Source organism: Lagopus leucura, unplaced genomic scaffold (assembly GCF_019238085.1).
Source record: "Lagopus leucura isolate 7727_CA_CO unplaced genomic scaffold, USGS_WTPT01 Super-Scaffold_100008, whole genome shotgun sequence".
In the NCBI taxonomy this organism is placed as follows: Eukaryota; Metazoa; Chordata; class Aves; order Galliformes; family Phasianidae; genus Lagopus; species Lagopus leucura.
The window spans coordinates 15,048,598-15,064,740 of NW_024962265.1; the positions used below are offsets into that span (position 1 = coordinate 15,048,598).

The 16,143-nt window shown below is 36.7% G+C and overlaps 1 protein-coding gene across 3 annotated transcripts in view; it reads left to right on the plus strand.

Annotated features, from left to right (window-relative positions):
* TBC1D22A (TBC1 domain family member 22A) overlaps positions 1 to 16,143 on the plus strand; it is a 154,172-nt gene that overhangs the window by 54,611 nt on the left and 83,418 nt on the right. For all 3 annotated transcript variants that reach the window (XM_042872645.1, XM_042872647.1, XM_042872648.1), the window contains exons 9-10: positions 2,412 to 2,521; positions 13,586 to 13,661. In XM_042872645.1, coding sequence (XP_042728579.1) covers positions 2,412 to 2,521; positions 13,586 to 13,661 — 186 coding nt within the window. The remainder of the gene's footprint in view (positions 1 to 2,411; positions 2,522 to 13,585; positions 13,662 to 16,143) is intronic.

Genomic DNA, 16,143 nt, shown 5'->3' on the forward strand with positions numbered 1-16,143 from the left:
TTGGGACTTTTATGCAGTGTTTTTTTCCCCCAAGAGATTTACGCATATACACATTTCCCTGCTTCTTTTCCCCATATTCTTGTTACTTGATTTTATACTACTGTCCATTCAGATTTCAGTCATTGGAAACAAATCTGAAGTTATCTAAAACTCAGAATTTTTGTTCTGTTTTCAAACAAAATTCTTAAATTGGAGTAATGTTTTGTCTCATCCGCTTTTAAGATGGTTATACAAACTGGGAGGAGAACTCTGTAAGAGCAGCAGTGCAGAGAAGGACTTGGACCGGGGCAGTCCAAGGTGTTTATATAGACTGGGGGATGAACCCCTTGAGAGCAGCCCTGCAGAGAAGGACTTGCAGAGAAGGGTCCTGGTGGATGAGAAGCTGGACATGAGCCAGCAGTGTGCGCTTGCAGCCCAGAAAGCCAACTGTGTTCTGGGCTGCATTAAAAAAGGGGTGGGCAGCAGGGAGAGGGATGTGATCGTCCCCCTCTACTCAGCTCTTGTGAGGCCCCACCTGCAGTACTGGGTGCAGGCCTGGGGCCCCTGGTACAGGAAGGACGTGGAGCTCTTGGCATGAGAGGAGAGCCACTAAGATGACCAGAGGGCTGGAGCATCTCTCCTATGAGGAAAGGTTGAGGGAGATGGGATTGCTTAGCTTGGAGAAGAGAAGGCTCTGGATGGACATCATTGTGGCCTTCCAGTATTTAAAAGGAGCATAAAAACAGGAGGGGGAACAGCTGTTTATGAGAGTGGATAGTAATAGGGCAAGGGGGAATGGTTTTAAACTGAGACAGGGGAGGTTTGGGTGTTAGATATTAGGAGGAAGCTTTTCACTCTGAGGGTGGTGACGCACTGGAACAGGTTGCCCAAGGAGGCTGTGGATGCCCCATTCCTGGAGGCATTCGAGGCCAGGCTGGATGTGGCTCTGGGCAGCCTGGTCTGCTGGTTGGCGACCTGCACATAGCAGGGGGTTGAAACTCAGTGGTCATTGTGGTCCTTTTCAACTCAGGCCATTCTATGACTCTGTGATTCCATGATTTTTACTTCTTCTGTTGCTTGTTTGTTTTAACGCCTTCTGCTTTGTTTTCTTTTTAAGTATCTCTAGCATGTTTGTCTTCATCCAAGTAAGCCCTCTCCCTGTGCTACTACATTTGCATGCAGGTTTTTTCCCCTTAAAACCACATGGGAAAAGAAATATTTTGCACTACCACCTATATAAATCAGCGCTAAATATGTAAAATGGTACTTTGCATATTCTGTCTATATTCCTTAATGGAACTTGTCATGAAAATGGATGGCCTATTTTTATTTCAGCAGAAGTGTGGGTCGCTTAAATATTTAGAGTCAATTTTTGAGCTTCCGTAATAAAATGCGGAGCAACCATTGCAGATCACTGAGCATTTGCTTGCTTCTGGCTTTTGTGATGCTTTGCCGCCTTTATTTGATTTAGTGTTTGGATGACTTCCACAGTGTGGGCATACACTACGTTTTAGTTAAAAAAAAATAATGATTAATATAATGGATGCAATAAATACACTTCTTAGCCAGTATAATGCAAATTGGCATCCCTTAGCGGTCAGTACTGGGACTGGTGCTCTTTAATATTTTTATCTCTGACATTGACAGTGGGATTGAGTGCACTCTCAGCAAATTTGCAGATGACACCAAGCTGTGGGGTGCAGTCCATACGCCCGAGGGGGATGGGATGCCATCCAGAAAGACCTAGACAGGCTCCAGCAGTGGGCCCATGTCAACCATATGAAATCCAACAAAGTCAAGTGTGAGGTCTTGCACTTGGGTTGTGGCAGCCTCCACTATGGGTACAAACGGGGATACGTAAGGACTGCCCTGCTAAAAATTTTTTTGGGGAGAAAAAATAGTCTTTTCCATTTTGTATGATTTCCTTTGGATTACACATAGTTACTTGAAAACAGACAAATTCTCCTTGAAAAGCTATAGTCAGCTTTTAAACCATTTTACTGGTTTTTAAAAGGGGTATTTTGGGGCTTTCTTCTGTCAGAACTTGAAACGTTTTATTGTGTGTGGTACAGACATAAACGCTCTGCAGAGGTCGTTCACGCATAACATGAAGGCTTCTGATAATCCTCTTTCAGGTGTGAAATATCTAGAATGAAGTAATTTATTATATATTAATTCTGGTTAACCAGGCATGATTTGAGATTTTCACAGTCTGCAGGAAATTAAGTATTCATTAATATTTAAAGCCATTAGATGACACAGTTGAGCAATAAATGATTCATTTGGTCCCCGCTTAAGTAAATGTTCGTTGAAGTTTCTGACTAGAAGATAAGTGGTGCTTGTCTTTGTTTTCAGTCATTTTCCTCATCTTTGCTTTATTTATTCTATGCACTTCATTGACTTGTCTTCTTCTCTCTCTTTTCCTGAAACAGAAGAAGAAGAAGTGGAAAATTTTGATGTTTCCAGTCTGCCTGAAGAAGTACTGCAGAACATAGAAGCTGACAGTTATTGGTGCATGAGCAAGTTGCTTGATGGCATTCAGGTAAATTGATTTTTCCTGTCTGTAAGTAGTGGAGATAACTGATTAATGTCATGGCTTTGAACTGCTTTAAGGTTGTTGGGAAAAAATGCATCTGTGAAAAACAGGGGAGGAGTAGATTTTCCCATTGGAGAAATCTGCTGCAAATTTGGCATATTAGGAAAAAAAGTTCAACTTTTTTTGTTCTTTTTATGACTTCTTATGACGTGCTAGAGCAGAGTAAAAATGTCCAGTTCTAGAGTCATATTATGCATCTCAGTCACCAATTGTACAGAAGGTTTACTTAAGTCTCCGAGTAAAAGAGTCCCAATGAGATTCTGAAAAGCTGGCTCCTGTATTGATTCATTTTGAAATGATTGATACGTCATCCTTTAAACTTACTAAACTTACTCTTACTAGTTCCTGAAATTATTTTCATGTTTTTAAAACGTCTGGTTTAGGCTTGATATTTCTACTACCTCACTGAGTGTTGTCTGAATTGGTTCAACATAGGAAAGCTATTAATATAGACTCAGTTTTGTCCTAAGTGCTGCAAGTAACAGCAGAGTGGAGGATTTGTAAGTACTTGTTGGATCTACAAACTAAATGTGTAGCTCGGTGTCTTGTATTTAGGTGAGGGAGGAGTCAGTATAGTCTGGCAAAGATTAAATGGTTGTCAAAACACCTGTATTGGATATTTAGCATTGTACAACACTATGTGTTGCATCGGCATTGCAGCAGTAAAGCAGATACTTCTGACTTTACGAAGAAGTTATCTGAATTGAATTTTATAGGCTTTATGTTGTGATAGACATAAATAGTATGCCACTAATTCTGTTTTTCAGATCTGTCATTTGAGATAAACATTCTGAATTTTGTAGAAAGTAAAAATAATCTGACTTTTGAAAGTCAGAACATACGCAAGAAAATAATAATCAGTGTGTCTTTCTGGGCTGTGATGAGATCAAAGCTGACCTTTGACAAAAACATGAAAGTTTCCGAAAGGCGTTGATTTCTCCTTTACACTGGCAACAAAGAATGTTAGCGATGTTCACTAGGCAGATGGTTGCAGTCAGGGTTCATTTGCTGTTTTCAGTGAGCTGATTAGAAAATAAATTATGGTTACAACTATTTAGCACTTTGCTGCCGCTGCTTTTCTTTTTTTAAGTGATGTTCATACCATCTCTTTCTCATTATTCCCTGATTTTAAATGAGCTGTACTCACAGTGTGGAGAATCTTTGCTTTGAAATTGTTTCAGTATTATTTTGATGACAATAGAAGAATTAGTTACAGGGATGGCAAAACTTTGGTAGATTGATTCCTAGCATTTTCGTAGAAGATGAGATGATGGAAAAGTGCTTTTAGAACATATGATGAATTCAATCCTTCTGATAGGTCTCACGTCTTACTTAGTTTTCAATACCTTTTGGACAAATGCTTGAAAACTAAAGTGTTTATTTCTCCAATTACTTTTAATGCAGTGAAGAACACGGAGGTTGAAGTTATGTATCTGGAAAATGCCTATCCTCCAATCATTAATAAGTCATCATTAAATATCAGAAACAATAAAAATTCATATGAAATGAAGCTGCAATTTTCAGTGAAACTAATGCTTTTGAGATTCCCAATTTTGATAGCATTTTTAGGATAAATGTTTTTCACATTTTAGTACTTAATGTTTTGAAAAGTGCTTTGACATGCTCTTCCTTATTGTGTATGTTTTAATATGAATGCTTAATTGACAAAAGCATGTTGCAAAATTACACTTATAACAGAATTTGTTTTTTTATGATAATGAGTCAAGAAACAGAGCACTTTAATTTCCATGAGGGTATTTTGAGTATATTTCTCCTTGTTCAATGTCAAATGAGCAGTAGCTCAACTTTCGTGTAGCATCATTGAAAAACGTAGTCTTTTTATCATATTGATCCCTGTAAAAGATGCTGCATTTCTTATTTCATCCTCGCTAAATGGCTGCATTTCAAAATATTTGACCACGTATCAAGAACAAAAGTCAGAACTTGAAATCTACTTGAAGAAATGTGTGTAAAAATATTTTACAATTTTGTCTGATTGTGGAAAATCTGTCACAGGGCCGCTGCTGTACTTTTCTAATAGAAAAGGAAACTTAAAGATGACATCATTTCTCCTTAAAATTCTGTTTTCGTACAAAAACATCAAGTGCTGATAAACAAATTATTGAAACTAATTGTAATGCAATTAAACTGCATCGATTAAAAAATTTAAGCTCGTACATAGATGGAATGGTTATCAATTGGATGTATTCAGGGATGCACTCATCTGTCAAAAGCAGGCTTGAAATATTATGCTGCAGTGTGACTAATGATGTTACAGTTAACTCATTGCAACTGCAGAGTGCTGCTGAAATAAAAGATTTGCTTCTTTCTTTCCTCCCGTTCTGCTTTGTTGTCTCCCTATGTGTTGGTGCCCATTTTCTGCTCAGATAGAGGGGTCATGTTGCAGGATGAGTTTGTTGGGATAATTAATCCAACTGGAAATTATCTTGTTGAGAAGCAGATGAAAGATTGTTTTACTGAGCTGACTTACATTCTGGATATGTGATTATAGGATCCTTTGAAGGGAGACAAGGACTAAATGGGGACTAGGGTGTTAGGATAATGTGGAATCATTAAATTTAACGTCAAGCCCAAAGAGCATAAGAGGATTTATATCAAACTAATAAACCTGTGCTCCTCCCTGCTCCTGAACGTTCCTTTGTGATCTCTTGCTGAGAGCAAGAGCTGTGAGCTGATTTAGAGATCTGAATCACACAACAAAAAAGCACTCATCAAAGACCTTAAACTGGCACTGTAGCAAAAAATGAGTAGAAGTACCCAGCAGGGCCAGGGCATAATCACAGCAGGTAAGATGTGGATTTACTTTGCTGTAGATTATAAATTTGTGCAGCTTGTTGCTAATATGCAGTAAACTAGATTGTCCACTTCAGGTTTCTCTGCTTATCAGTGAAGGTGCTACTGATTGTTTCTTGGAAGTAGTTCTCCCTATTCCCTCAGTATTTTCCATGTAATCTGCTATTCATGCATTGTGGAAGGTCTTTACAGCCAACAAGCAAAACTGCTCTTTTCTCACAAAGCTAAAAAAACATGAAAAAAGAACCATTTAAAAAAAAAAAAAAAAAAAAAGCCCAAATCCTAAACAAGGTCAGTGCTTAATGTTTCCTATTTTTTATGAAAATACGTTCCAGGAGACTTACGTATGACAGCTGATATTTTGTCTAAAATGCCTGAATAACCGATGCAAGGAATGTGCGATGCTGTGGCGATAACTGCAATCTGGAAATGTGTGCTGAATAGCCATAATGTATTGATGAGTGTAGCCTTTCCATTTGGTGTTGGCCTCTCAGGACTGGATAAGCTTAAAGAGTGTACTGTGATTGTATGGGAACTGCTGAGTCCCGGCCTGAACCTCTGATTGATCACCTGAGGCGAGCCGTGAGTCAGCAGAGGAGCACAGGCGGAGCCAGGCTCCAGGCCTCCTAGACCTATTGAAGAGCTGGCTACCAGTGGGGAAGGATCTCTTCTGCAGATCTGCTCTGCTGGAGTTTTGTGAGTGAGCCCAGGGTAGGGGTAAGCTTTCTATCTATTTTCTTTTTGTTATCATTATCTGCTTTGCCGAACTCTCTTGTTTATTTTGTAATTATAACATCTTAATGTTCATTGATTATACAACGATAACAGTTAGATACTGGGATATTTTGGATAGGAAGAGGCCTCTAGAGCTCATCTAGTTCAGCTTCTTTCTCAGAGGAGGTTCAAATCTGAGATAAGGTTTCTGAGGGCTTTGTCCAGCTGAATTTTGAAAATGTCCAGGAACGGAGGCTGCAGTATCTGCTGTGAGGGTAACCCATTCAGATGCTTGAGTGTCCTTGCGTTGAAGTTTCCCCCCACCATCATATGAAACGTCTCATGTTTCAGTTTATGCTGCTTGTCTCTCATCTTCTCAATATGTACTATTTAAAAGTCAAACTCTGTCATCTTGGTGACATAGATTTTAGCAGGCTGCTGTTACATGCCTCTAAAACCTTCTTCAGTCTGAAGAGCTCCAGTTCTTTCAGCCTTTCAAAGGGAATGCGCCCCATTCTCCTCAGCATCTTGGTAGATATCTATCCTTGTTCCAGTTCCTCTTCACAGAAACCCTTGACAACCCAGGTTGTCTTCAGCTTGTATTCTTGCATGAGATTCCAGTTAATAAATTTTTAAGAATGTGTATGACTGTGTTCAAAACATGTCTAAAAACACCACCATTTTTTGTAATTTTTAGTGAATTACTTGATTCACACCTGTAATTCATGATTAACATTTAGCAGTATTTTGGTAGGTACATTCACATTGCAAGCAAAGATTAGTTTGTTTTTTTGCCTGATTAGTTATATAAACTACTTTGTCTTACGTTGCTATTTGAAGAATCTATAGTGTTTCAGATGTCAATCCTTTTTGCTTGTGATAAAAGCCAGTCTTCTTTAGAACACTCCTAAATTGTAGGTGATGCATGAGTACTTCTGCATTTTCACCTTTAGGAATAATGACTGTGGACATGAGAAAATGAGATAGAACTTATCCCACGAGTACTTTTTTCCTTTCAAGTTGACATTCGCACACACCCTTTTTAATTACCTTTTTTTTTTTTTTTATTACTGTATCATCCTTTATAACACTTTCCTCAACAGTCTCATTAGCATTCAAGAAAAAGTTCACATAGATCTGTGCCTTCTGAAAACGTGACATTCACATATAAAATTAAGTGTAACTCTTCACTGTAAGTTCAAGTGTAATGGTAATAAAATAACCAAAGGAGAAATATATGCATTGCATAATGATCTGACCAGATGTATTAAAAATAGCAGTAAAATTTTAAGATCGTTATTTATCCAGGCCTGGGAATTATTAGAATAAGAGCGAAATAATTCATTTGCAGGGACTGCAATGCGATGAGGTATATGTTAGATATTTCTGTGACTGATTAAATAGCAAGGTTTACAGTCTGCAAAGGGAATCCTGCAGAGAAAGTTGTTGCTAACCTGTGCCTCAAATCTTAGTTATAAGTGGATGGATACAGTGCTACTTGGAAAATCTTTCAAAGGGTTTGAGGGAACAGATACTTAGCATGAATATTTAGATCAGACTTTGAGAAGTCTGTGCAGAAATAACACTAAAACTTCTGAAAATTCCTCATAGGACCTTTCAAAGATCTATTCTTATGAAAAAAATAGGTCAAAGACAGCTTTCATAAAACCCCTGCAAGATAAAGGTCTTTCTCTACCATATCTGTATTTCACTGGGGTAACCAGGTACTCATAGCTGAACTAGTTGCTAGCTAGAAACTAGCTAGAACTAGTTTCAGCTAGCAAGGTTAGTCATAGAATCATAGCATCACCAAGGTTGGAAAAGACCTCTAAGATCATCCATTCCAACCATCCACCTGTCACCAGAATTTCCTCGCTAAACCCTGTCCCTCAGTACAGCACCTAAATGATAATGAATTGCAGACCTGTTATCTGTGAGTATGGAGTTTGTTAGCCAAGATAGACATATGTAAAAGAATATGTATTGCAGCTGTCTGTGTCTACCTCTTACCTGTCTCTTGGTGTATGGACCATGTGTATGTTGCATGTGTGCTTTCATGCACTGATCAAGTTTCTGCATCGTGGGTATTGCAAGGTCTGTCTACTTGTGCTGATACAGTCGTAGCTTATCTAGGATTTCTAGGTATACTTCAGTTCAGTGCTCCATTTAGCTTAGCTAGCTAAGGTGCTCTTTCCTACACTCTCCTCAGCTGGGCACAGCACTACTAGTACGGTGTGTTCAGAGGAAATGTGGACGAACAGTCCCCACTAACACTGCAGAGCTCATATTGAAAGACAGTACTGCAGTCTTGCAGTTGTTCCTGTGTTAACAGTTCATGATGCCAGCAGAAATGCATGCTTTAGAAATGTGGAATTCCTGTAAGGAGTTTTCAAAAATGTGAGAGAGTTTCTTTTTTTTTCTTCTTTATTTAGCTCTTGTAGCACTTGAGCTCCATGTCTGTGCTGTGTCTCTTCCTGCAGTCAGTAGCTCTGTAACCCAATCTGTGTGACAGAACTTCTGTATGGTAATAACTATTGAGTTATTTCCAAAAATCCAGAACGTTCATGTTGTGATAGTGCCTTGTCCAAGTTACACCCTAAGAATGACACAACTTTTCTTCAAGCTGCGATCAGTCTAAGGAAAAAAGGAAAAAAACAATGTTTGGGAATGGATTGCTTTATCAGGGCTGGTTAATTAAAAAAAAGTAACAGCTTTTTCTTTTAGAATGAAAGTACAAGTTAGGTTTTAAAATTTTATGAGTGATAATATATGGAAGGATTGAAATGACTGCTGATGTCTGCAAACATACTACCCTGTTTTGCTGAAAGTGAGCTTTTTTGTTGAATGGGGCCTGCTGTTCTGATGGTTGTACTGTGCCGTGGGATTACTCTCAAATGTTTGCAGTATCAGCAACTTCCATAATGCTTTTACTTACCAGGAACAATTTCAAATTCAAATGTTAGTCGTCTTTAGTTACAAACATGAGATACTTTGGGAGAAGTAGGTTGAGCAATTAAGGCAGGTGTTTGTGCCTGGTCAGGACTCTTCTTCTAATGTGAAATGGGCAACTTCAGTGTTTGTAATAATTACTGATCAAATAATATCCCTAACTGTTACTTCTCTCTTTCTTTAACTGTGTGTCGTACGTGAGACTGAAATTTTTGAAGCATGTGGCCCAAAGGCCCAAACAGGTGCTACAATCCAGGTTTTCTTCTGTATTCATTCTCAGATATCTGCTTGTTTTTCTGATGTACTCCATTAGAATACATGCTTCCCATGATTTAAGGAGATGATGTAAAATACAACAAGGGTTTAGAATTTTTTTCTATAAGCACCTTTTAACTTCCTCATTTCAAGGTAGCCCTATTACACTTTTAAAAATAAATAGCCCTAAGGGCAGACTTTTTCTGAAAGCAAAACATATACACTGTTGTGCCATTCTGTGTCTTTTCTGAAGGACCTTCAGATCTTCAAAGTCCTGTATGAAACTCATCTTCAGAGAAGTCTTTGAAGACTTTATTAGTACCTGAAGAAAAATATATATATTTTATTCAATAATGTGACCATGCCAACTCGGTCAATAGAGTTGTTGTAACTACTTCTTGTTGAAATGTAGTTAACATAATTGTTATGTTAGTTCTACTCTTTTGAATTAACACTAATGCTAATTAATACATCTGCTATTGCCTGTTCAAAACTTGGAATAGTTGAAACACGAAACTGCTGTGGTCTTCTGTATAGAATCATGACTCTGAGCAGTGTGGGACTGCTTTGTTTCCTGATGGTCTGGCCTCAGACAGACTATTTCAAAGTAGGTCCTGAAGCTCATCATGTACCAGAAGCTGAGAGTTGACTGCAATTCTCTGGGTCTGACCATCCACTCAATTCTTTATCCACCCAGTGGTCCATCCATCACATCACATCTCACCTAATTTGGAGACCAGTATGTTGCGCATGGACTTTTTTTTTTTTAAGTTTTCAGACGTCAGGTTTAAAGGAGTTGTGGAATGTGCAAATTTATTTCATCTTCTCACCTGAGAATGGAATAGAATTGTTCAGTTGGAAGGAGCCTTCAAAGGTCACCTATTCCAACTGCACAATCACTTTGGGGCTAATCAGAAGTCAAAGCAAAACAATGAGTATGTTCCTCTCAAGCCATTTTTAATACTCAAAAATTCTTTACGTGCATTTTTAATAATGGAAATCAGTGAGGAAAGTCAGAGGATTTAAAAGATTAAGATTCAGATGTGTAGATAAGAAATGTTGTTCTTTGAAATTAGAAAGTACTTAAAAAGGTCCAAGTAGAAAAAGTAATACGGTATGTTTTTGTGTGTCTTTGTAAGTGCATACTGTGTTATATATCTGTTCATATAAACACATTGAAATATATGTATAACGTGTATATATTACTTATGGATTTTCTATATGTAATTAATAATAGAATGTAGTTGTGTTAATGTATTTATATCTAATAGTTTGTGTTTCTTTCCTTCTATGTATCCCTATAGCTGCATTTGTAATACAGCAGATGGCCTTCACCAGTACTGTTTCCTTTCTCACATGCAATTAAAATAATTGAAGTCAGAAAGAAAGATTTTCAGAATTCTTATGGACTTATGGCTGTGAAGTACATTTAGTATTTTTTAAGTCATATAAAACTAGAGTACCAGAACTGTGTTGAACTTGGTTAACGGTTCCTTTGGATGCACCTTTAAGACATGATTAAAAGGCAACTGTGTTTTTCTTAGCACTCAAGAAGCTAGTAATAATTTGACCAGATCACTGTCAGTACTGTGGCTGTGGATGGTGATAAGAAATGGAGCATTTTAGTTGCAGCATACATCACAGTGACTTGCCTCTCGTAAGTGGTTGAAAATACTGGAACACACATTTGTACTAATCTGCTTTATACTGTAAGCAATTAAAAGTGCTAGGGGTGTACTGCAACATCTGGAGATTATTACAAGTGAAAGTAGGACCCATCCTTATTTTCACTCTATACCATTTCTCAGTGTATCCACAGAAAGTGTTACTGCAGGACTTACTGGCTGAATTGTACCTTCTTGTCAGCTGTCAGAGCAGAGAGAGCGAAATGGATGGGATTTGATTCCCATGGTGATTTTTGGAAACTGTTTTTTCTCTCTGCTTTCCTTCTGTGAGTACAGGATGAGAGTTTGAGTTAAATCTATTCAGTGCCTTTTTTTCTTTATTTATATCCATTTCTTCAGTGTGTTTATTTTCTTTATTTTCACATTCTAATCAAGTTTATTCAATTTAAAATTCTAACCTCTAACATCTAACTTAAAAAAAAAAATAAATTTTTTTCTACTGTGTTCATGTCTTCTCATATAGTAAGGACTGCAATTGAAGTATTTTAAGACTTAATTATTATTTTTGAGTAAGAAGTCCTGCCAGGCCTATTTGTAGTTGCTGGGCAGTTAGCTATTAGTCTCTGCAGAATAAGTACCAGCAATTAACACAAAGATTTGAGGGTGAAGCAAGTTTGGAGCCCCTGTGACATTATAAAGTCTTAACCTTTGGTATTGTAAGGTGAAACTAATTATATGTTGGAGTCTGAACTAGATATTATAGCCATTCAGCCATGAAGTAGGTTAGCACGGTTCACTGAAAGTATGTTGGAAGCTATCTGAGCAGAATGTCAAGGAATTTAGTGCACAGTAATGCATGTTTTTTTAATATTTATTGTGCAATCTGTTCTATCTCATACTTCTTTGTATGTGAATACTTTCTAGACAGAGTCAAGAACAGAGGTTAGAAATATGATGTTTGTGTTAGCTGCTTGCTGAAGATGTGTGGAGGTAAAAAAAAAAAAGCTGTTCCTTATTCAGAGTTAGTCTTTTGCTTCATGTAGGTGATGAGTTACACAAGGAATAAATGAAATATAACAAAAACTTAAAGGACAAGTAATGTAGCATGCCTGTGAGAACCCACAGGTGTGAGGGGGAAGAGGGAGGAGAACTGAAATACTGGACTGTCTTTTTCTGCAGAAGTTAGGAGGGAACTGTATTGAAAATGTGCTCTGTAAAGAGCTGTCAGTGCTACAGATAAAAACTTTGGTCTGTTGAAGAGCCCATTATGCTGAATTTGGAAGCTGATAAAGCCGATTAAACTATATGTTAGAAAAACTCAAATCTTAACCGCTGAACTTCTGTATTGCCCTGAGAAATAACGAGTTGGATGTGTTTTCCTTTAAATCTGTTACTTGCTTTTCCTTTATCTGTAAGCATAAAAGGATTAAGAGTTCTAGATGTCGGAATACTTTTTTATGTTTGTAAAATCCTTTTTTCACAGTTTCACAACCTTCAGAGTCAATTATAAATATCATAGGAGGGAATGTTGATAGAATAGTTTAATTAACAAATAGGTTTTGTGAGCCAACAAGGATGTTCCCAGATAGATGAGGCAGCACAAGTAGAAGAGTAATTCTGAACTGGGTTCTCTTGGAGCTGAAATAATAAATAGAAAAAGAAATGAGTAAGGAAAGATGAAATACAGTGAAGAACAAACTTAATAGCTTTAAAATCCAAGTTTGTGATTTTGGGTTGCGTTTCCAGATGTGTGTGGAGTAATGATGCTTTGAGAAGGAGCAGTTTCAGATTCATAGATGGGGGCTGTGGTGCTGCTGCAGCATATGGGAAGCAGCAGTGTTCTAGTCTGCATTTGCTTTCTTTGTTAAATATGTAAGAATACTTTTACAGACAACTTGTTACAGATTGTATAATTGAGTACCGTGTTGCTGTACTTTGAATGCAGTACCGCTTCTGGAACTTAGAGTTAACTTTCTTAAGATGTAAATGACTATATAAACAAACACGAAGTTGAGTTAGAGTTAATGCATTCAGACAAATGCATGCAAGTGCCCTGCCAATTTAACTGTGCAGTTCATATGTTAGATCTTGGTACATGATATTAACTATGACCTTATGTTCACAGCAGTCGTGACTACGTTGGAATAGAGTTTTGATTTCTCACGCTGTTGGAAGGCATTATTCTGAACTTACAAGGATCAAATTTATATCTTCTTTATATCTGATTAGGGTGTAATTTTCATATTTCCTTCCTCATCTGTAATTACAAATTTGTAGTGGGGGAAAAATTTAAGAAAAACCACTGTAGCATGACAGTTTTTGACATTTGAGAAGACAGCCTTCTGAAACTCTTTAGACTTCCATGATTTGTTGGAACTTCAGGGGCACTAGATCAGCAGGTAGCAAGCAGGTGATACAGGAATAGCTGTAAGGTATGCTGTTAGGCACACACTCTTGAGTAAGATGATGGAGCATGATTATTTTCTCCTGAACTGTGAAGACAAACTGAGGAGATGCAAAACTAAAACTTGAGCACCTTAAGGAAACAAAAGTAAAATAAATAAAAGGAGGAAAAAAAAAAGAGTTAAGTAATTGGGGGAAAGGAAATTCTAATTTTCCGTAAACTTATATTTGTCTGTGGTCCTTTCTTTAGGATAATTACACATTTGCACAGCCGGGAATTCAAAAGAAAGTGAAAATGTTGGAAGAGCTTGTTAGTCGGATCGATGGTAAGTTTAAAAGCTAACCTAATTTCTAAATAGTGTTTCATTGAAAGCGTTTAGTCAAAATGTTTGCATGAAATCAAGCCAGCATCACTGCTGCTACCTACAGTGTGGAGTAATGTAGCCTTCCTCTGATGAGGTGTCACACTCGGACAATTTGTGGCGCGCTGGCCTTTGAAAGATCACTGTCCTGTATCATTTAAAGGAAAGCTACTAGAGCATGAGCCACTTTCATTACTTTTTATTAAGGCAATATAATCAAAATTCAATGGCAATTTCTTTGCAGCAGAGTAATGACCACATACAAAAGGCAGCCGGTATTCATTTCATATTAAGCTCAATGATTGTTGTAATTCGGGCAAGTCACAGTGGTTGTTTATGGCTGTCCTTTGGCACTATGTTTTGTGCCTTTGTGCAGCGTTTTGCTATCTGGAATGCCTGAATAATTTCTCTGTGGAATCCAATTAATTATGAACTCTGGAAATAGCATCTTTAATATTATAGATAAATTACAGTATGTGCAGGGGCAATTTGAGATTATGCTTTCATGTTTTAACAGGGCACTTTGAAATATTTTCTACCTTCGTCCTTAAAATAATTCCCTTCATGAAATGCTGACTGTCATATTGCTAGAGCAGAGTTTAATTAAATGAAAGGCAAGAGATAATGCTTGCCCATTCTAAACATACTCTCTTGGTAGTTTGTTAAATTAATGAACAGAGTATTAACAAAATGTTGCCAACCAGAACCAGCCATATATTTGTGACTTTAGCCTGGCAATGATGAAATAGCAAAAAAAAAGTATTTCCTGAGTAGTTTAATATTTGATAATCTGTGTGAAAAGATTAATTCTGTGATTTCATTGTATGCATTGTGAGTTTTTATTGAGCCAGTACTTACCATAGCGAATTTGGGTTGGCCTGCACATACTTGCAACCTAAATTTTGATTGAGCTTTTCATGCCCTTTATGTATTAATTATTGAAAGATAAGAGAAGGAGTTTATGTAATATTCTGCAGTGTTTATGTAATATTCTGCTATAAATGTGGATGTATATAAAATTGTAGTAATTGTATGTATTTTTAAAAACATATAAATTAATATTAAAAATAAAGGGATGCTTCTATGTAAAGTGTAGGAAAATGTTTATTTAGAAATGTTTCTAAATTAGTGCATTTTATAACTTCAGAAATCATCTAACTGCTTTCAGTATGGATTTTCATCTTCTTTTATGTTAATTTCAGTATAAGTGATTAAATTTCAATTATTTATAGAAACAAGTGCATTTTTAAATAAAGTGCATAATTACAATACCTGCAAGTGAACATCATAAACGTGGCCAGAAAAGTATGGAAACAAATTTTTAAAATGAAAAATACTGTTCTGATAATAAAACTCATTCTTAACATTTTAAGAAAAAATAAATAAACTATACTATAGTTTGTTTTATAAGAAAGGAAGAATAGCTGAAGGCTTATTTGTACCTTCAGTGCTTTGGGTCAGTGGATTAAGTTTGCAGAGGATTATTTTGAAGTCTTTGCACTTAAATAAAAGAAAAAAAAGGGCAGTTGTAGCAAATACATTTTTCTTCCTAAACTCTCCTTTGTAGAGCAGTTTAATTGCTATTTACTGACTGCAGTTAGTAAGCTAACTGCAATTAAAATGTCTTCCGGATTTTTATTTGATTGCAAATAATTTTGTGAGGTCTTTAAGACTGCGGTTAACAGGAAATTGTTGGAATACACCAAAATTGCGGTACCTCAAAAATTGCAGTTGTTTATATGTTTTTCTAAGCGTAGGCACAACATACTTTTACATCAGCAAATATGTAAGAATGTAACCAACACTGTGGGTAATTTTACTTTGAGCTACAGAGTTTAGAAGATCCTATATCAATATCTGTGGCTGTAGACAACTGCCAAAGTGTTAAAAATGATGATGGACACTGAATGATAACTTTTCTACATTAGAAATGCTCATTTTCTGGCAGTTTTTAGTAGAGTACACGGGTGCTTGCTAGTTTGTGTTGACTCTCCAGGCTGTATTAAGCAGTTGCAAGGCAACATCTTAGATTACTCTAAATTATAGATTCTTGATGTAGTTGAATATTTGAAGGACAGCTTTCTAGTTTCAGTGGTATAGTTGGAGAATGCAAAGCAAAGTCCTAACTAAGAAATTGATTGCCTTACAGCAGGTGTATTTTATGATGTATGTTATCCATGTGACATATGTGTAGCATATGTAGGAAAGGAAACCATGTGTTAAAGGAAACTGTTAAAACTATTAAACTAAACAACTAATGGGAATTATGACATGTCAGAGCGAGGAAATGGAATTAAACAGAAATTTTGACAGAAATTTGTTTTCTGTGAATAAAAAAATGATACTATGAAATATCTTATAAAGCTGTTACTTCTCAAACAGTAGCAAGCCTGAAGAATTTCAGTGCAATTGATGCTATTGAATCTTAAGACTATTTTGGTTGAAT